Consider the following 20,334-nt stretch of genomic DNA (forward strand, 5'->3'; position numbering starts at 1 on the left):
CCTATGTCGTTTGTTCTAGCACACTCCCGGAGCTCAGAGGAGAAGAACCAGATAGAGTGAGGTGGTGGAGGTATCAGAGAAGGGGACAAGAGGAAAAAATTCCTTACAATCCTCGTTTGGAGCTGTAAAAAGTTACAATTTAAATAAAAGATAAACTTCTCAGAGTTCTCCATCCAGGGGTCTGTCTCACAACACAGTATTTCTGGTTTACCTGTCTAACTTTAATCTTAATTCTGATAGCAGTGGTGACAGCATTTTTCATCACTTTTTCACTGTTTCATATGATTTAATTTCTACAGTTTAGGCTGTATGATTTCTTTTCCCTCTTTAGCGACTCCTCCTCCTGTTTCACGTGTTTGTCATAAATATCACACTGTCATGTGCACAGATATTAGGATTTATCACAGCCTAGGTATCTAAAGCTGGATTAAACGCCTGAGTATCTCAATCTGCATTAATCACAGCTTGAGTATCTACACCTGGATTAATCACAACCTGACTATCTAAACCTGGATTAATCACATCCTGAGTATCTAAACCTGGATTAATCACAGCCTGACTATCTAAACCTGCATTAATCACAGCCTGACTATCTAAACCTGCATTAATCACAGCCTGACTATCTAAACCTGGATTAATCACAGCCTGGGTATCTAGATCTGGATTAATCACAGCCTGACTATCTAACTATCTAAACCTGGATTAATTACAGCCTGAATATCTAAACATGGATTAATCACAGCCTGGGTATCAAGATCCCGATTAATCACAGCCTGGGTATCAAGATCCCGATTAACCACAGCCTGACTATCTAAACGTGGATTAATTACAGCCTGAATATCTAGATCTGCATTAATCACAGCCTGAGTATCTAATCCTGGATTAATCACAAACTGAGTATCCAAAAGTGCATTAATCACAGCCTGAGTATCTAAACTTGGATTCATCACAGCCTCAGAATCTAAACCTGCATTAATCACAGCTTGAGTATCTAAACCTGGATTAATCACAGTGTGAGTATCTAAACCTGCATTAATCACAGCCTGACTATCTAAACCTGGATTAAATAAATGTGTATCTAAACGTGGATTCATCACAGCCTGAGTATCAAACCTCTACTAATCACAGCCTGAGTATCTCAACCTGGATTAAACAAAGCCTGTGTATCTAAATGTGGATTCATCACAGCCTGAGAATCTAAACCTGCATTAATCACAGCCTGACTATCTAAACCTGGATTATTTAAAGCCTGTGTATCTAATCCTGGATTAACAAAGAAAGTTGTTAACCACTGTTGTCAAGAGAGTTCACTGTGGCTGTGTTTGTTTTCATGAAGCTGAAATTCAGCCAGAGAGCCTGTTTAAGTTAATCCTGCTTCATTAGATGGACCCCTTTTCCAGCACTTCTTGTTCTTCTTATAAACCAAAACCAATTAGAAAAGCATCTATACATAATGGTGCAGTAATATCCTAGGAGTTGTTAGCGAGCACTTGGTGTCTACAGGGCCCTAAGCAGCTACTTATGTCGCTTTTCATGTGCAGATTTCTCACTAATAAACAGTCTAATAATAAGCAGTGTCCACTCTCAGGTCACGTATTCTCAGACTACATAACAAACACTGGCGCTGTTCTAAACCCCTCTTTCTCCTCTGTGGTGGGAGTGCACCGTTACTCACGCGGCCATCCCGTAGGAGGAGCAGCGCTGACCAGCGGAGAATAAGCGAAGTGCATCAAACAGCACAGCCACTTTTTCATCAGCACAGCTTTTGGGATATAATCACTTTAGAAGCCGAAAGCGGGAGAGCAAACCGTCTTGTTGACATTGTTTAGGCTGCAGGTCGCAGTTTCAGCACCGGTCATCATGGCAGCGCTGACCAGCGGAGAGGTGTGCATCAAATACCTCCTCTTCGTCTTTAATTTCGTCATTTGGGTGAGTTTCAACAAACACTTGCGTTCACTTTGCTGTATTTAGGAGTATATGAAGGTTTATCTGCTTTGCACTAATAAGCGTGTTATATTAGCTAGTAGCTCATATCCACACCCCCTTACACTACCGGTCAACAGTCTGGAATCACGTGTCATATTGTTATTAACAGTAATTTTAATGTTAATTTATATTCAGTAATAACTTACACAATGTAGACCTAAACATTATAAACTAGACGGCAAATTGTTTGATTATATATTAAATAAGTACTGTGGGGAAAAAGTTATTAAATGATAAGACATATACTGTTATGATCTGTACAATACTGTTTGTCCTTTTTCATATAATGCCAAAAAATGCATTTCCCATCTGTTTTGGAGGAGCTCCCTCAGTTGAACTGTGCACTTTCGTCTTTAATAAAGTTGATGGAATACAAAAGTTTGGGCACTCCTGAAAATATTTTTTTTAAAAATCCTATTTTGTTGATTTTCTAAGTGAAAACAAGTCAACACATCATCTACTGAAAACACACTGCTCGATTTAATGCACAACTACTGTGTATTTGCTGAATTGAACTGTCACACTTTATCTTGATGGTCCTCTACAGATGATCTACAGATACTTCAATTATTAACTTTCTGTTGATACTTAGTTGATTATTAACCATATTGTGGAGAAGGTTTGGTCTATGAGTAGGTGGGTTCTGTGTTGAAGTTAAGGTTAGGTTTAGGTTTAGGATTAGGGTTAGATTTAGAATCTATCACACTCAACTTTAAGTTCAGTTGCATTTAATAGAATATAGTTGAATGTTACTTAAAGACAGACTGAGCATCTACAAAGCATCTACAGTGGCTCTATCAAAATAAAATGTTACCAGAATTTGCAGAAACATGCCATAGTGTGTTCCTTATTGGATGTGTTCACTTATTTTCACTTAGAAAATCTACAAAACATGTAATATGACTGAGGGGTGTTCAACCTGTTGCATACCACTGTGTATTTTAATGAATTGAAATGTTTTTTTTGTGATAGTTGTACAGGATTGTTTGATATGAAGGAAGCTGCAGGTTTGCTGTCTGTTTTATGTCAACATGACCGTCTTTGTGGAGAGGTGTGAATTGTTTTTACAACCCTCTGCTTTCATCCATCATTGCTCATCAGCAGCTCAACACAGAGTCACGACATTTCACACACAGATAGCCAACAGTGTTCTAGTTAATTTAACAACATTAAAGTTGGAGAAAGATATTTTATTTGATTACATTAATTGAAAAAAAATATCCAAGTTGATTTCCATTCTGATGGTGGGATGGCCACTAGAGGGCCTGCAGAGGGAAACTATGTTACCTGATTTGAGATTTGATTCCTTTTGATATACAAGGCATTATTTCTTCATGTTCTTGACTTCATTCTTGTTGCTATAGAGCTTTCTCAGTCATTGTCATGTCATCCCGAATGGAAACATCTGGCTTAGTGGAACTGGTACACACATATATTAGCAGCTATAAAAATAGAAAAAAGTAAGCAACACACTTATGAGTTCAAAGGGACAGCAAGTCATGGCCAGCTAGACCAGATTCTGCATATGATGCTGTGGACATGTTCAAGGTTAAGGCGAAAGTTGCAAGAGATCAGTCTGGGCCTTTACACACAAAGTATTTGCTGATATCTGTGAAACCTGCAGATTATGTTTCTCCACTGTTTGCGCCCACGATAGTAGATTGCATTGCACTGAAGCAATGTCTGTGGTCTAATTTCTGTTAAGTTGCTGATAGTTGTTTTATAACTTGTTGAAGGGGGAGGATGATTTGTATGTCCAGCTCCTGTTTAAGGCTATATTTTCTGCAGCTTTGTTATTCCATACTCATTTCCATATGTGGTAATTTGATGAACAAGGTGGGGGGGGGGCAATAATTGTACAGTTAGAGATGGACTACTGTCAGCAATTGTAAACCTACAACGCGTACCTGTACAGTAGGTGCACCTAGTAAAATGGCCAATGAACAAATATTGGCACTCCTGGTAATCATGAGCAAAATGAGCTGTAAGCCAAAATCTAAACTTTATTTGAAGTCCAATGATTGAAAAAAACTAAATCTTGTCATAAAAAAGAAATTCTTAAATGTATGTATGTGACAATTATTGGCACACCTAGAAACTGAAGTATATTCCCATTCATATTTTGTTTTTTAGTTCACCTAAGCGATTAGGAACACTTACATGGTCAGCCATGACCTTCTAATTTACGGGGGAATATATATGAGGTGAAACACCGGCCAAATTCCCTCAGTCATCCATCGTTATGATAAAGACCTGAGAAAACAGCAGTGATGTATGACAAAAGGTTGTTGGGCTGCACAAATCAGGAAATGGCTACAAGAAAACAGTTAAACAGCTGGAAATGCCCATTTCCACTATCAGGTCAATAATTACGAAGCTTAAAGCAACTGGAGATGTTAAGAATCTGCTGGGAAGTGGACATATATCTATACTGACCCCACGCACAGTGAGGAGGATGGTTTGAGTGGACAAAGAATCTCCAAGGATCACAGGTGGGGAATTATAGACATTAGTTAGGTCTTGGGGTCACAACTTCTGCCAAACTACAATCAAACACCACCTATATAACCACCAAGTTGTTTATGGGGGGTTGCCAGAAAGAGGCCTCTGCTGTCAATGACCAACAAACTCAACTCCTACAGTTTACCAAACGTTACTGGAACTTTCAGTAAGACCGTGTTCTATAGTCAGATGAGACCAAAATAAAGGTTTTTGGCAACAAACACCAGAGGTGAGTTTGACATGTACACAAAGACATGCATGCATAAAAATACCTCATCCTCATTGTGAAGTATGGTGGTGGATCTGTGATAATGTGGGGCTGTTTTTCTTCCAAAGGTCCTGGATATTTAATTCAGATACACAGTATCACTGACTCAATCAAGTACCAGCAGAAATAAAATCAAAACCTGACTGCATCAGCCAGGAAGCTTAAACTGGGCCATAGTTGGATCTTCCAGCAGGACAGTGATACAAAGCACACCTCAAAATCAACCCAAAAATGGTTCACTGACTACAGAATTAAGGTTTTGCCTTGGCCACCCCAGACCACTGACCTAAACCCCATAGAAAACCTGTAGGATGAGTCCATAAGTGTAGACCTCAGAATCTGAAGGATCTGGAGAGGTTCTGTATGGAGGAATGCTCTCAGATCTTTTGCCATATGTCTCACTAAGTCTCCTTCAGCATTATAGGAAAAGACACAAACCTGGTAGCTTTGCAAATGGAGGCTGCACAAATTATTAAGTGAAGGGGTGCCAATAATTGTGGCACACAGATTTGAGAGAAATATTTATTTTCTGATAAGATTTAGGTTTTTTCAATCAATGTACTTCAAAAATGTTAGATTTTTATTAATATTTTGTGTGAAAGATCAAAAGGATAAGCAATAAAGAAGCTTCTTTACAGCCTGTTTTGCTCATGTTTACCAGAGGTGCCAAAATTTGTGAAGGGTGCTGTATATACTAGGAAACAGAAAAGTATCATAGGCTCAGCATAGGGTTGTCCAATGTATCGCTCCTTAATCATTATCACGACATCAGCCTTTGCAATATCAATATCATTAAAGTGTGCAGGAGCCTCTAACCGATCTCACACAATGTTTTATTGTGTGCTGTGAGAATCCTGACCAATCCCAGATGTTCTGTGGCTGCTGGGTTGAATCAAGTCATCCACATGATCTGACAAACAGATTATTTTGGTAAAAAGAAGAGGAAGAAGAAGTAGAAAAAGAAGAAGAAAATTTATTCACGATCAGTTTCCATTAAGATTCAACCAGTGGTCATTCTGAAACTGAAAGTTGTAAGAGGATGCCACTCCCTATCCATTTAACAGCCAACACATGATAAAGCTTCATGAAAAAATGTTCATTCCAATATAATCAATACTCATTTTGGGAAACGGAAAGTGTCAGCAAGCTTAAAGGAGTCAACTCTCTTTAGTCATTTCTAATAGGCCTTGATATGATGCAGTACATGCTTAAAAAGGTGGTTCTACAAAGTTTCTTTAGTCAAAGCAATGATTGTATTTAGGACCATGTGTTCTATATAGAACCATTTCATGCTAAATGGTTCTTTGAAAGGTGAAATAATGCTTCAGATTGATGGAGAATTTGTTGTATATGGTTCTATATAGACAATAGTTCTACATATGTTCACATTTACTCTCAATTACATGTAAATTGTGTATGTATTCATACTTTCCTGATTATTTTTCAAATGATAATACTTTTCTAGCAGCAATTGAGTCTTATGCATAGATGGCTTACATAAAAATATGATACATTATCGCCTTTCCATTCCAACAGAAGAGGGAAAGTAGCTCATTCTCCTCTACTTGTCCATATTTAGCTGTTGAGGCTGTTGGAACAACAGTAGATCCCTCTCTGATTTGTACGCTAACGTCCCCTTGTTTTAAGTTCCACAGTAACATAAGAACGCATGGTGAGTTTTTATAGAAGGACTGAGCGTTTGCAATGCGTTGGCCAAGCACTGTCATTTGCGTTCGCTTACTTGCGTTGAGTATGTTTCTGGCCTCAGGCTACACCACTGAAGGCCAGCCTGTTGACATATAATAGACTACATTAACAATATGGAACTCCACCTTCACACATGTGTACACTGAAAACTACAGCATTACTTTAAAGCACAGTTATGGATTTCATGGTAAAGCCATTTTGTTTACTTTGCAAATTTAGAGTAGTAGATTTATTGTTGAAAAATAGGCCTTAGATATCCTATGTTACATACAAAGCCATCCTTTCTGAATGGAAATCAAAATGAAAAAAGTTTATTTTATTCTATACTAGCAGTGGAAATTTAAGTTTCATTCAATGAACCTGAAAATCATTCCTGGGCATTGGCCCAATGAATCCTGTCAACTGCCAGATTTGGGTTCAGGATTCTGAACCAGACCACTGCAGTCAACACATTTTTGTACCTGCTCCAAATTGTATATGTTTCAAGCATTTAAATGGGGTTCTTTGTGTCAGTGACAGTCAGCTGTTGTAATCAGAGTCCTCTCTGTGAATTTTAGGAAGGCAATCCCTTCCTCATTCCCTTGCTTCAGTGTCTTAAGTTAGAGTTTAAAGGACAGTCATGCCAAAAACTAAAGACAGCAAATAGCAGGGAATGAAAGCCAGCTCTTAGCATGTTAGCACTGTTAGCTGAGTGAGCTCTTTAGCTAACCCTTTTAGTTACGGTGATCCATAGGCTTGTTTTAAATTTTTCATTGTAACTTCTAGAAATCCATTTGTGTGCGTGTGTATATATTTATATCATCTTGTTCTGTACAAGATGGTCCGAATCACAAATTGTCACTGTTAGCAAAACTAGCCTGAAGCAACTGCATGTTTTGTGTTTGATGTGGAAAACTCTGAGGTGAAATTAGAACTTGCTGATCCACCTCATTTTGTGAATATACAAATAGCCGCATTTCAGGTCCAGCAACCCAGTCCCTTATGGTCAAGAGTTTCAGTTCAGAAGCCGTTAGGCCTTTTAGAAGCAGAAACACACCTTATTCACCTTAAAGGGCAATTCCACCATTTTTTCAGAATGAATGCATAATATAGTGGTTGAGATGTAAACAAAGTCATTCAGAGTGGTGGTAAATGATGCATTGTAGAGAAACTTGCCGACTTACCAATTCTGGTAATGACAGGAATCAGGTGTCCCCATGTTTATGAGACAAATATGGCCATTTTATTTACTACCCAAAGAAACAGTGAACCTACTCACGTCTTCTGAGTATTTATATGTAAAGTTTATACAGGTAAAATAGTAGTAAATCTGGAAAAACATGTTTTTTTAAGGGGGGCTATTTTGCCTTGTAACACCCTTCATGTACCCTTCCACCATTAATGGCTTTTAAAATATATATTTTAGGCCAAAACCTTATCTCAGAAATGTTGTTTGACAATGTCTCAGGCATCAGGCAGCATATTTATAGCCATTTCACATAAAAACGTCCTGTGAGGGAGCTTTTACGTTTCAGATGTCTGGTTCCTATCCTCACCACTATAAACAATTCTGACTCAATAAGTATCTCTAGAATTGAGCGCTTCACGTCAAACCACTCTGAATGACTTTTAGTTTATATGCAAATGATTTAATTATGCAGAACTGTTGAAAATTCATTGGAATTCCCCTTTGAGCTCCCCATTCTTTTTCTTCAGAACTGAAGAACGGAACAAGACTTTCTGCTCACCTTGTCTGTGTTGTTCTTGTGTCAAAAACAGGCTTGTTTATGCATCAAGCATTATTCATTTTTTAGATGTACACAGATAAGCAGGCTTTCCAGAACAAATTCTATCAAGTGAATACAAGTCAAATACCTCTATAAACACACAGCCTAAGAGTAAAAGAAGCAGCAAGAACAAATTATTTGAGTTTGTACAGACAAAATAGGCATTCACTTTACAGATCCTGGGGTTCTTTTTGACCTGAACTGTGAGACATTAGGCTTGTTAGGCCTTATTCACACATGCTACCTCTGCGTGGCATGAGCGATGTGGCTACAGGTTGAACGCGCTGGCCTTTCATACATACAGCATTTGAGCTGTGGAGCGGAGCAGCGACATTCATTTTTCCAGATAAATGTTCAAATCATTCACTATGCTCAACAAAAATATAATTTATGAAAGTGCATAGTATATTTGTTTGTCGTGGACAGCATTCTGACTTGTGATTAGGAAAAAGTTTCAAGCATGGTAGACCAACCATGAAATCTGTTTGCAGCTCAGAATGTTTAGTAGTTCATCATGAATTAAATAATAAAAAAAAAAAAACTTAAATGGCCCAGCATTAACTGCTGAACGGAAAAAAATTCAAACAAGAAGCTGGCGAATGTCCTGAGAAAATGTCCTCAGAAAATGTTACCAGCATTTAAATAGTAATTAGGATATTTTGATAGCCTAAATCAGCTTATTAGGGGGTCAGCAGTGATATTAAGCAAAGTCTGTACTAAGTTAGCCTGAGTGCAGGTAGGTTTGTAGAGCTGTTCAAATCAAACTATGAACAGAACATAGAAGATATATCGTGTTTCAGTAAGTATCAGACGAAGAGCAGATAACAAGTGAAACCTGTTTCTTTTGATCTGCCCTCAGTCTGAACATGGGAATATTACACTGGCAAAGCAAGCTGGTGCTGGTTTTTAAGGAGGCTGCAAGTATCATTAGCTTACAGGTAGCAATTTTCACGTTTTGACGCTTTAACGATCTCGTTATTCAGAGGATTCAGTGATATTCGACAGAAGAATGTTCATAGGACAAAATTAACGCGTCAGCTTTGGAACATTTTTGATTTACACCAGATACGACAGGTGCCATTTTGTAAATTCCATTCATTTTTCTCATTGAGAAATTCATTTTATCCCGTAGAGTTCTGTATATGGGTATAAGAGCATGGCGTCGACGACAAATTGACAAGGACAACACGACTTCGATCAAAATATACGGTAAACCGAGGTGGTGCGTGTCCGTTCAAGTGAACGGGGCGAAAAGGAGCTCAGTTCTTGTCTGCTTGCCTCAACCGCTTCGCCCCGCCCCCGTCTCCGTCTTCCAGGGCAACAGCAGTAGCCTGTGTTGAAACACTGGGCAGAACAAACACCAAACAAAACAGGGTTTTCTTAAAGTCAGCTCGTCTGAAAAAGCGTGTTTAGGCTCAGAATACTCACAGGACCCTCGTGTTTACAAAAATGGCCACAACATCGCTGTAATCTTAAAGGGAACATATATAATCGCTAAAGTTTGGTCCGAAGCTAAAGTTTGGCTTAAGTCCATGTTGTCCGCTTAAGGGTGGAGTGTCTCCCCGCTCCAACTTTTGACCGTTCCTTATCTGGACCCGCCCATATAGCCACTCATATAAACACGGAAGTCATGGGGTTATGACCAGATACGCTTCATTTACGCGCCTCACTCTCTGACTTAAGGTGGGAAGCACCCTGAGAGGCTAGAGCCGGCTACGCACTGTTAGTCTGAATTAAAGTTCAGGTTTTTGTCTTCGTTTGAAAACTCTAAAGCTTAACCATGGGAGTCGTAACAGGAGGTGTCAGCTGCATCAAGTACCTGATGTTTGCCTTCAATTTTCTGTTTTGGGTATGTATAATCTTTCCATCTCAGATACTGGTTTGTAGGGTGCTTCAGTGAGGAGTAGAATATATACATGTGCTTCCTATGTTATCATAATGCTTACTTTGAGCTTCATTTTATGTATGTAAAGGTACTATATGAGGTTTATTACTGATGTTGTTTGTGGTGTGAGAAGGTTTTTAAAGTGAAACTAAGCTACGCAGTTCTCACTGCTGCTTTCCGTTTTCAGCAAACTCATGTTTGTGCTAATGGTGCTTTTAGACAGATTGGCCTGCTAATGCACATAATAGAAGATGAGGAGAGTGGTATGATGGTTAGATTGGAATCACTAAGCGGAAGAGGCTATGAATCTGATGTTTCTTTCTCAGCACTGCAGTCATTAGAAAATCTAGTTAAGGCATGTTTTCCTGCTACAGCTCTTACATGCTCAGAACACAGGGGTTTGTCACTCACTACCCCAATGTGTCTGAGATCCAATAGATAAAACCAATGTAATCTTTGGTCACATTTTGTTTTTGACCCAGTCTCTGTACCATCAAATGGCTATAACACTGAGAGGTAATTTCCTAGAAACATGAAACTTTGACCTGGACTATATCACTCACTTAATTGTGATTCTCTATGCGTCATCCTAGGTTAGGCTTATTCTTCGTCAATGAAAAACCCGCCCTGCAAGTTTGGCCTATTGAGCTTGCAGGCCTGTTTGACCTTACCGCAGGGATTTGTGAATTCATGACCATTCTAAGTACTCTGCTGATTAAAAAAGGCCAAACAAACATGACAAACAGGTTTTATCATGGCTGATAGGGCACATACACAAATCTGCAGTGTAGTTGTCCAGTTGTTGGCTGGTTTGTTTGCAGCAAAATTAAACTCAAATGGAACCCACAGAAGCCCATTCTTGCCTAGGTTTATTTTATTTTATTTTATTTTTCCCTGCTTCTCTGTTTCTGGCAGATCGCTGTCAAAATTGGGATTTTAGATACTTTCAAATACACATTTGATCTGTTATTTTTCCCAAAATTTCAAAATAATGGCTCGCTCTGTTAAAATAGTAACACATTATGTTGAAATTTGACTACTTGTGTCTCAAAATAATGACTTACTAAATTTCAAGAAAGTTAACATGTATATTGGGGTTATTGGTCATAATTTATAATATAATTCATAATATAAGTCCAAATTTTGAGAAAATAAGTCAGTACTTAGACTTAATCATTATTTTACCATACAAAGTCAAGTTTTGAGAAATTACTTTTGACATGGCAAGTCATCATTTTGAGATACTAAGTCAAAATTTCAAGAAAATAAGTAATTAATTTGAACTTGCTGCTGCCAGAAACAGAGAACGAGGATAAAACATTGCCTTTTTTTCCTCTTCTACCTGGCTTGAATGGGCTTCCATAGAAACCAGCCACACCCTAGATTGAAATCTGTTTAAACGTGACAGTTTCACACTAGATATTAGCACAGAGGAATCTGGCTGTTGAAACTTGGTAAAGAAAGATAAGATTGACACCACTACACCCTAAAGTTTGTCCACTGTTTTGTGTGTTTGTACAGCACTGTCATTTTTAAACAGTTATGATGGTGCATCAAGAAGTGATCTTTACCACACTCTGACTTGAGTCAAGCATGACTATGATCTGTCATAGCTATGGTTATGCAATTGTGGAATATATGGGGGACATCTGCAGCCATGTTGTGTAACGCAAGTGCCTTGTTGTATCCAGGGAAATTATTACATATGAGCTTGTGGTCTTCATTGACGCTGAGGAAAATGACCACATAATGGTTGATGCATCAGTGTCAGCATTATGATTTTGATCTTTCATGTTACAGCCTGGGTTTCAATTTAATGCCACAAAGTTTGATGAAGATAGTGTGGTGGGTTGGCTAGCATGCTTTACATGTAGGCCTCTCTTTCAAAAAACAATGACACCGTCTTTTCTAAAAGACTTGCTGGACTTCATTCCCTCAGACTGAGTTAGTTTCACCTCATGCCTAACCTGCTATTCTTGTTTTCCACTTGCACAAAACTGTACTAGCCAATTAGTACTTCCTAAATTAGCTGGTATGGTGGTGCCCTGTTTACCAGAGAAGGCTTTACCAGGCAGTACCATACACCAGCTCCTGATTATCTTGCTGCAGGACAGAAACTCAAACAAATCTTATTTGCATGTGTTTTGATTTTATCAGCTTGCAGGCACAGGAGTCCTGGCTGTTGGACTGTGGCTGCGTTTTGACAGCAGGACTGAGGGCCTTTTTCAAGTAGAGGGCTCGCCTACTGCATTCTTCACAGGTAAAAAGAGGGACATCTTAAGGTCATTTCAATTTTCAGCATTAGGCGACAGGCAGACCACCCCACGGATTTAAAATCAGGACTAGCCACACCTCGCACAATCCATACATTATCCCTGCGTTCAGCTCTTGGGTTTGTTTGGGTATGGTGGTAGTCATGGGAGCAGGTCACACCCACAATCAGCAAACCAAGTTATTTGAATTATCAGAGCTCAGACTGGTACACAGTCTGCTAAGAGAATGAAAGAAAAGTGTAAATAAGGAAGTTCTTTGTTATCTACATCAAGATAGAAATAATGTTCTGAAAGACTCTGGGAAATATTTAATAAAATACCGTCCAAAAGGTAGGGGACTGTCCAAAAGGTAGGGGACATTTCTGTTGGGCTGGCCTCCCTATGGGCTAAAGCTATCCAGTTTACTGAAAAAAAAATAAAAATCCAGCTTTGTGTAATACGTTCCCTGGGATACATAAGCCCAGTCTTGGAATACATGACTATCAAGTCAAGTCAGGAGGCTTTTATTGTCATTCCATCTATGTACAAGTACACATTGGAGCAAAATTACATTCCTCCAGGATCAATGGTCCAACATGGAACAAAATAAGACAAGTGCAGTACCTTAAGTGCAAATGTGCAGACATAAGTGAGCAATGTGCAGACATAAGTGTGCACTTCTTTAGTCTATGAATAAACTTAATTTAAATCAAGGATTTGGGGAAACTGACCCCTAAGGTCATTCTGAGAGTAACCTTAAGACATGATGTTTCATGGTAAACACGTGCTTTTGGATAGTAATTTCTTTTTCAGTGTCAGTAGTTAAGGTCAAAGCAGTTTATTAACATGAACTCTTGCTGCCTGCATCCATTCCCAGTACTTTTATTGGTGAAATGTATTTAAAAAACTGTAAACATGTCTGTCATTTTAGCACTCTGCTAGTTCTGGGTATTGCTGTAAAGGGCGTGTGTATGTTTACTGACAGAATGAGTTCTTTTCTTGCGTAGGAGTAAGAAGTACACAGAGCGATAACTGAAGTTAAGACATTTTCACATTTGCTCTGTTCTCTGGAATGCTGGGAGTTGTGTTTAGCTTGTATGCACTTATGTAAAAAATGTGAGTTGTAGTTCTTGCTGAAGACAGTATTGTGCTGCAATAGCTCGAGGTATATGCACCTTAATGCCCTGAAAACAAGTGTGCTGGTCAGTATGACTCAATTCATTATTTCATTTACTGTGGAATTCTGTCCAGTCATCTGAAACCTCTTAGGGAACTTTTATGAAAATACAGAATTTGTCATGTATACAGTGTCCATGTATAATCCAATAATGTTCAAACTTTACCCAAAATATTATGCACATTAATATACTACCAGTGAGCTATTTAAACAGCTTAAGTCTTTTCATAAATGTAGAAAACTTTGGCAAAGTGTATTCATTCATGTATGAAGCTCTTATACATGAACTCTTTTCTTATTTGTAAAAACCTAGTAGGATTTAAACTAGTAGTTGACCATTGCATCCACTGGCTGGCCTATATATATATATATATATATTATATATTTATTTTTTTTATTTTTTTATTTTATTTTTTTTTCCCAGCATTGGCCGGTGACCACACCCAGATTGCAGATGCATTCATGTACAATGCTCCTTTGAAATGAGATTATTAATATAATATAGCACGCTCCCCTGAAGTGACTGCAGATTTGCTTTGAGCACAGTGCTACATATAACAGTATAAAAAAATTCATATATACAGTCTTTATTTAAGAGCAAGTCAATATTGGTGTGAAAATGGTCATCTTTGACTATCAGTATCAGGTTCAGCCCTTAAACAAAAAGAAAGCATTACTACATCTACTGTAAATGTTACATGGAGTCCATGCTTTGGGGTGGATTTTGGGGGCTGGCGTTGTTTTGTTTGTTTGTTTTGTTTTGTTTTGTTTTTGGGTTGGCTTGTAAGTAAAAAAGGCAGACAGATGGGTAACAATAGGAAACAACATATTGTATTACAGCCATACATCTGCAGTAACTGTCTTCAAATCATCATTACATAGACTGAATGGATTAACATGTTAAAAGCTATATTTAGCAAAGTAGTTACCAGGCCATCAATTTGTGCTCAGTAGAGATAAAGTTGCTGTTTTCTTTACAATTTTTTTGGATGACTGAGGTAACACTTATATAATGTTTGGGTCTTTGTCCTGTTGTAGAAAGTGAACTTAAATTTCTTGACTGTCACTTTTTGCGTTTGGAATTTGCTGATATTTAGTGGATTTTCTTAAATCTACCTGTGCAATGTTTCCTGTGTCAATTGCAGCCACACAACCCCAAAGCATAATAGATCCATCCAGTGCTTAACAGTTGGCAAGGTGTTCTTTTCATCAAATTCTGCTTTTTTTGTTCCCCTAGACGCACCTTTAGTAATTGTGGCCAAAGAGTTCCATTTTTACCTCATCAGGCCACAGAACTTGTTTCCAAAATGGCTCTCTAGATTTTGTTTTGTTTTGCATACTTCAGACATTCTTTTGTGATGAGGTTGCAGGTTAGTTTTCTCTCTGACGACTCTTTATTGCAGATAAAACTCTTTATTGTTTGTGTAGGCAATGCTGCATAGCAGAATTGTGCACCACCACTCCTGTGTCAGCTAAACCTTTCTGCAGGTCCTTTGTTGTCATATGGGGGTTTTGCTTTGCCTTTCTGGTCAGCATACAGCAGTTATATCGGAGAGTTTTCTTGGTCTTCAAGATCTTGCCTTGACTTCCACAGTTCCCCTTAACTGACGTTTGTTAATGACATTTCGGACAGTGGGAATTGAGAGCTGGAAGTGCTTTGATATCTTTTTATACCCTTCTCCTGCTTTGTAGGCATCAGTTTGCTTCATTTTCAGATCCTTAGCTGTTTAGAGAAGCCCATGGCTATTGAATGTTACAAGATCAGAAGTGTTAGGGAATTTATGATGCTTTGGAACTGTCAGCTGATGACAATTCCAGATGACCTGCCAAACCAGTCCTAATGAGTCCCTTAAGACATAATGATTTAATTAAGGAAAGGTCTTTAAACTTTTGCACATGACACAGCTCATTTTTTCCACCTATTTTTTTTATTTAAGATAATCAAATATAGAGTAGCTGTGCATTAACATCTGCAGAAAACTAATATCATTAATTTTTAATATCATTTTATTAATTATTTGCTGCAGAGGTTGCATTTTTTTAATTTATTTTTATTTTATTTTTTGCAAAATATTTAAAACATCAGCAAAATATGTAATTTGGTCTTGGGTACCCAAATTGTGGACCAGTGGATGGCAGTTAGGACTGGTGACACTGCAGGGAATCCCAGTGGTTGATGTAGTTATACAATGCATGCTGGGTATTATAGTGAGAGAACCATGAATGAAAGCATGAAAACAATATAAAATCGTGAACTCTCTCAAATCAATGAAGCCGGGGGCTATATTGCCAAACTACAGAATGGTACATAACGTGGAAAAATAACTAATAAAAATAAATATTATACTGTTATTTTTGGCTGGAATGCCCGTTTCAGGTGAGCATTTAGCCATGTTTTAGGCGAGTCTCATTTACCTAGAAAATGGGTGAGGTGGTTTGAGCTGAGCGGCTGGGACATTTGGGGTCGTTTTGAGTTTGTGCGGGGTATTTAGAGGCTGGTCTTCCAGGGTCATAACAGCTGTGCTGTTTAGCTGGGCGAGGCTAATGAGACAGTATTTGTCCCCCTCCCACTCACTCTTTCCCCACACCCTCACAGAAGCGCCTTTCTCTGCACCCCGACTCCCCCAACAGAACCCACATTGTTCGGTCCTGTTTGTTTGCCTGTCAGGAATTGATAGAGGCTTGCTCTTGGTCACTCCCTCCATTTCAGCAGGCAAGTTCGCAATGCTTATAGCACCACACTGCTGTGAGAGAGGGCTGCCCTGCAATGCAAAACATCTTAATGATAGGCTGTCGGCAACAATAGCTAGTGGGTGGTGTTATGTAGGCACACCACTGCAGACTTCAGCATTGGATCTATTGTTTTCTGCACTCTGGGCATACTGCACACGCCCATGCTGAGGTAATAGGATGGCTTTAGCATGAGGCATGGTTTGTGCCTGAAGCTGTCTGTTTTAGGCAGGGCAGCATAAGAGTCCAAACCATATATACCTTTTGTTCTTGTGAGCTGCCCTCTTAAGTACTAATTTGCTAACAAGGTCAAAAAGTAATTGGTGTCTGAACTTCGCTAATTAATTTTTGCTGTAGTGCTACCATAGTTAATGAGTAATGGAAGCTAATAACTCAACAGTTAGCATTGTGCAAGCTGTATGCCTGAATTTATACAATCACCTCTAAAACTTGATTATGTAGTTTCTGACACTGTACGATGTACTAGGAGTCATTTCTGTGTTCCCTCTTTGAAATTTCTAGGTTGCTGCCCAATGTTCCCCAGTTCATGTATGTATGAATGTATACTGTGCTCTAATTTCTCAGAAAAACTGTTGGCATTACAAACTTAATTGGGTCACTGAGGCTAGTCTTGCCAAGGGCAAGTGCACTGTATGACCTCTGATGGCCGCCCCCCCACCCGCAACCATGACCTTAGGAACCCTTTCATAGGTCTAATGGATCATACTGAGGTTTGATGTTTTATAAAGATCTAGGGGGTCTGCACAGCCCTTGGAACATAGGTAAGCTTCGGCATAGTGTTATCTAAAAAAATGTACAAAAGAATGTTGCAGTGCTAAAATGATATTAGCAGCAATCATGAAGGCTGAATTTTGTCCATACCATTTTCATAGATAACAGTATGTCAAACACTATCAGAAACCACATAAGCAGGTCTATGTGAGAATATGTAATACCTTGATGTGGTTTGACATGTTTAATATGTTATATAAAATGTGTAATAGTGAGTTAGGCATGCAGTTTGCACAATGATAATTGGCATACATAAGAGTCTGTTGCTAGTTAGCTACAGTACTCTCGTAACTAATATAAGTAAAAAAAAAAACTATAGAGGCAACCTTTGGACATGAAATGACTTGGGTGCTTGACTACATTTGGGTTATGGGCAAAATTAAAATGTAAATTGTATTTTTCACCAGACTCTCACGTTAAAGTGCTCCAGCTGTGGTGTGCATCACCAGATATTTTTTGTTTTGTTTTGTTTTTTTTTTGCTGTTTAGGTGTTTACATCCTTATTGTGGCTGGTGCCCTCATGATGGTGGTTGGCTTCCTTGGCTGCTGTGGAGCTATTCGAGAGTCACCGTGCATGCTGGGATTGGTGAGTCTTCTTGCAGGTGTACACAAATTTTGTCAGACCTTTCAGATGTTCTGGATACTACTTTTTGATTTTCAGACTTGAAATGGGCCTGTGATGTTTTCAGTATTTTAAGACATTTTAAGACCTAGTCAATATAACGTGTGTGTGTGTGTGTGTGTGTGTGTGTGTGTGTGTGTGTGTGTGTATGTGTGTGTGTGTCTTTCTCTATCTAGTTCTTCATTTTCCTGCTTGTCTTATTTGCGGCAGAGGTAGCAGCTGGAATCTATGGACTGTCAAATAAAGATACGGTTAGTAACATGTACAAACTGGGGCTAGGAAAATATATATATATATATATATAACTAACAATGTCTCGCTGTCTCTTGCTTGTGCAGATTGTGGACGAGTTGAAAACTTTCTACAAGGAGACCTACCAAAATTACCAAACTACAAAGCAGGAAGCCCTCAAGGAGGCTTTGCGAGCGATCCAGTATAGCGTACGTGTTAATTTGTATGCAGTGTTGGTTAAAGATCTGGACATGTAATTCAACCTGAGTAAGCACATTTCTTTCCACCCTAATTAGCTTCAATGCTGTGGTACCACTGGAACAGCTTTTGATATTGCCCAAGACACATGTCCGAAGAAGGAGGGTTCGCAGCTTCTCATTACAACGGTAAAAACTGACCTTCCTTCCACCAGTCATCAATCGTCTTTTCCTCCCAACCTACTAGAAGAAATGCGATCACTGTTATTTAAGTGACGACCTGAATAGCTGAGATCAGGGCTGCCCACAAGGATGTTTGGTTTAACATTGCACCACTCTCGCAGCCAGTGGACCGAACACCTTTTTACCTTCTTATGTTCTTCCTTTTTAGCTTCTATATAGTCTAATGTTATAAAATCAAATGTGATAAACTATGACCCTTGAAACCCTTCAGCTGTGACTGACTGCAACATTGTAGTTATGAGTTAAAGTAGTTAGCCGTTATGAGCTAATGGAGCATAACTGGCAATGGTACACAAACTAGAGGAGTTTTAGAGACTACCAGTGTGGAGAATATCTTATTGCTGATGACCAGACAGTGTGCCTAGTATGAAAAGAAAACAACGGACTATATAAAGTTTCTCCACGTACATTGGCAACATGCAAAAACAGAGCTAATGAGTTGCCCCCTTTTTTTTTGTTTGCTAGCCCACCACAAACATTATACTTTGGCCATCCGAGACAAAAAGTTTGTAGACCCCAGCCTGATTCCTGAAATGTCACGCTTTATCTATTTATGTATTTGTATGTTTTTGTCCTGTTGCCATTTGTTTAGAGTTGCCCAGCTGCCATAGATGACCTGTTCAACTCCAAGCTGCACATTATTGGAGGTGTTGGAATTGGCATTGGTGTGATCATGGTGAGTATGACATTTTCAAAAAGTGTTCTTTCATAGCTACTGTTGCCAGGTTGTTCAAGCTTTACAAAACCTTGGCAAAATTCTGTTTTTGTCTTAAGTATGACCTTTAACATGCAAACAAAATAAATATCACATGACTTCCTAAATTCAGTATTTTGACAAGAGTGGTGCACTATAGTTTTGCCTTAGGTTGATGAAGGATGGGAATGTTTTATAAAGCTTGTCCACCCTAGCAACAGTTGCTGTGAAAGAACTGCAGGGCCGTTTCTGAACATTTGGGAGCCTTAAGCAGCATTCAGTTATTTTGTATGTAAGAATGAAAACAAGTTAATACTTGATATTGATCTGGAAAAAAAAGGCCATAAATACTGAAGAAACACAAACTGATGGGAAATAAAACTATATAAAGGGAACATAGAATATTGAAAAAACTATTATTTATATACACATTTTATATATATATATATATATATACATTATATATATATATGGAGGTAATCATCATTGATGTCTTCATACCAGAATTTTCAGCCAGGATCATGACTAACACAAATGATACTAAACAAAAAATACTCTAAGCAACTGCTTATTTAGATTTGAACTCAGTCTATTATTAACTGTTGGCTTTCTCTTTGGCAGATCTTTGGCATGATCTTCAGCATGCTGCTGTGCTGTGCCATCAAACGAACCCGAGAAATTGTTTAAGGAGCTCTCAGACCCTCTGTTGTTACACCTACCTGCCTGCTGTTGATTTTAGCTTTAAGGTCAGGCCAAGCCACAGACCACCGCTTCAGCACACCTTAAATAATCGTAAATTATTTCCTGATGCTGGCCAGCAATGGCCACCTCAGCTGAATGTCTCTGTATGGAATAATTTTTACCAGTCATACCCCCTAAATTATCATAGATGATGGCTTGGTGTGATATATATTTTTTTTTTCCCCAGATGTTTTGATGTCTGTTTTTAAATGTATGTGTGAATATGCTCTTGTAAACATTTGATTTTATTTCTTTTTACAATTCTAACTTTAACTAACTTTAAGAGATGATGATAATAATAAAATATTTTCTGCATATACCAGTACTAGACTTTTGATGGAAAGTAGTTAATGCTAAATAAAATTGTCTAATACCAACACTGGGTTTAACTGTGTCAAACATGATGCGCTAGATCATTTCTCACTTTCTTGTGCAGACAGTATCACAAGGGGAGAAAGAAAGCTCTCAAATATTTAACTCCTGATTTTGTACAGTTATATGCAAATGTACTGAAAATAAGTTCATCCTCTTTCAAGAACAC

The 20,334-nt window shown here is 38.4% G+C and overlaps 1 protein-coding gene and 1 long non-coding RNA gene across 3 annotated transcripts; one reads left to right on the forward strand and one right to left on the reverse strand.

Annotated features, from left to right (window-relative positions):
- The first annotated feature begins 1,674 nt into the window (after window positions 1-1,674).
- On the forward strand, window positions 1,675-20,172 carry cd9b (CD9 molecule b). Of its 2 annotated transcripts, none has more exons than XM_036577452.1 (8): window positions 1,675-1,929; window positions 12,272-12,374; window positions 17,554-17,651; window positions 17,864-17,938; window positions 18,026-18,127; window positions 18,215-18,304; window positions 18,951-19,034; window positions 19,674-20,172. In XM_036577452.1, exons 1-8 carry the CDS (start codon window positions 1,861-1,863, stop codon window positions 19,737-19,739), a joined length of 687 nt encoding a protein of 228 aa, XP_036433345.1. In that variant the 5' UTR covers window positions 1,675-1,860; the 3' UTR covers window positions 19,740-20,172. The 2 variants fall into 2 exon arrangements, with proteins under 2 accessions (XP_036433345.1, XP_036433344.1); XM_036577451.1 differs by lacking the exon at window positions 1,675-1,929 and adding an exon at window positions 9,846-10,078.
- LOC118812433 lies at window positions 9,439-9,784 on the reverse strand. The gene is made up of 2 exons (XR_005007537.1): window positions 9,658-9,784; window positions 9,439-9,573 (listed from the first exon to the last, which is right to left on the reverse strand). It is a non-coding gene; the product is annotated as an uncharacterized LOC118812433 (long non-coding RNA).
- Window positions 20,173-20,334: the final 162 nt, after the last annotated feature.

Source organism: Colossoma macropomum, unplaced genomic scaffold (assembly GCF_904425465.1).
Source record: "Colossoma macropomum unplaced genomic scaffold, Colossoma_macropomum, whole genome shotgun sequence".
Taxonomy (NCBI): domain Eukaryota; kingdom Metazoa; phylum Chordata; class Actinopteri; order Characiformes; family Serrasalmidae; genus Colossoma; species Colossoma macropomum.

Coding starts and splice junctions, on each gene's coding strand:
- cd9b (XM_036577452.1), top strand. CDS start 1,861: ATGGCAGCGCTGACCAGCGGAGAGGTGTGCATCAAATACCTCCTCTTC. Junction 17,652..17,863: donor CACCGTGCATGCTGGGATTG/GTGAGTCTTCTT, acceptor TTCTCTATCTAG/TTCTTCATTTTCCTGCTTGT. Junction 17,939..18,025: donor GACTGTCAAATAAAGATACG/GTTAGTAACATG, acceptor TTGCTTGTGCAG/ATTGTGGACGAGTTGAAAAC.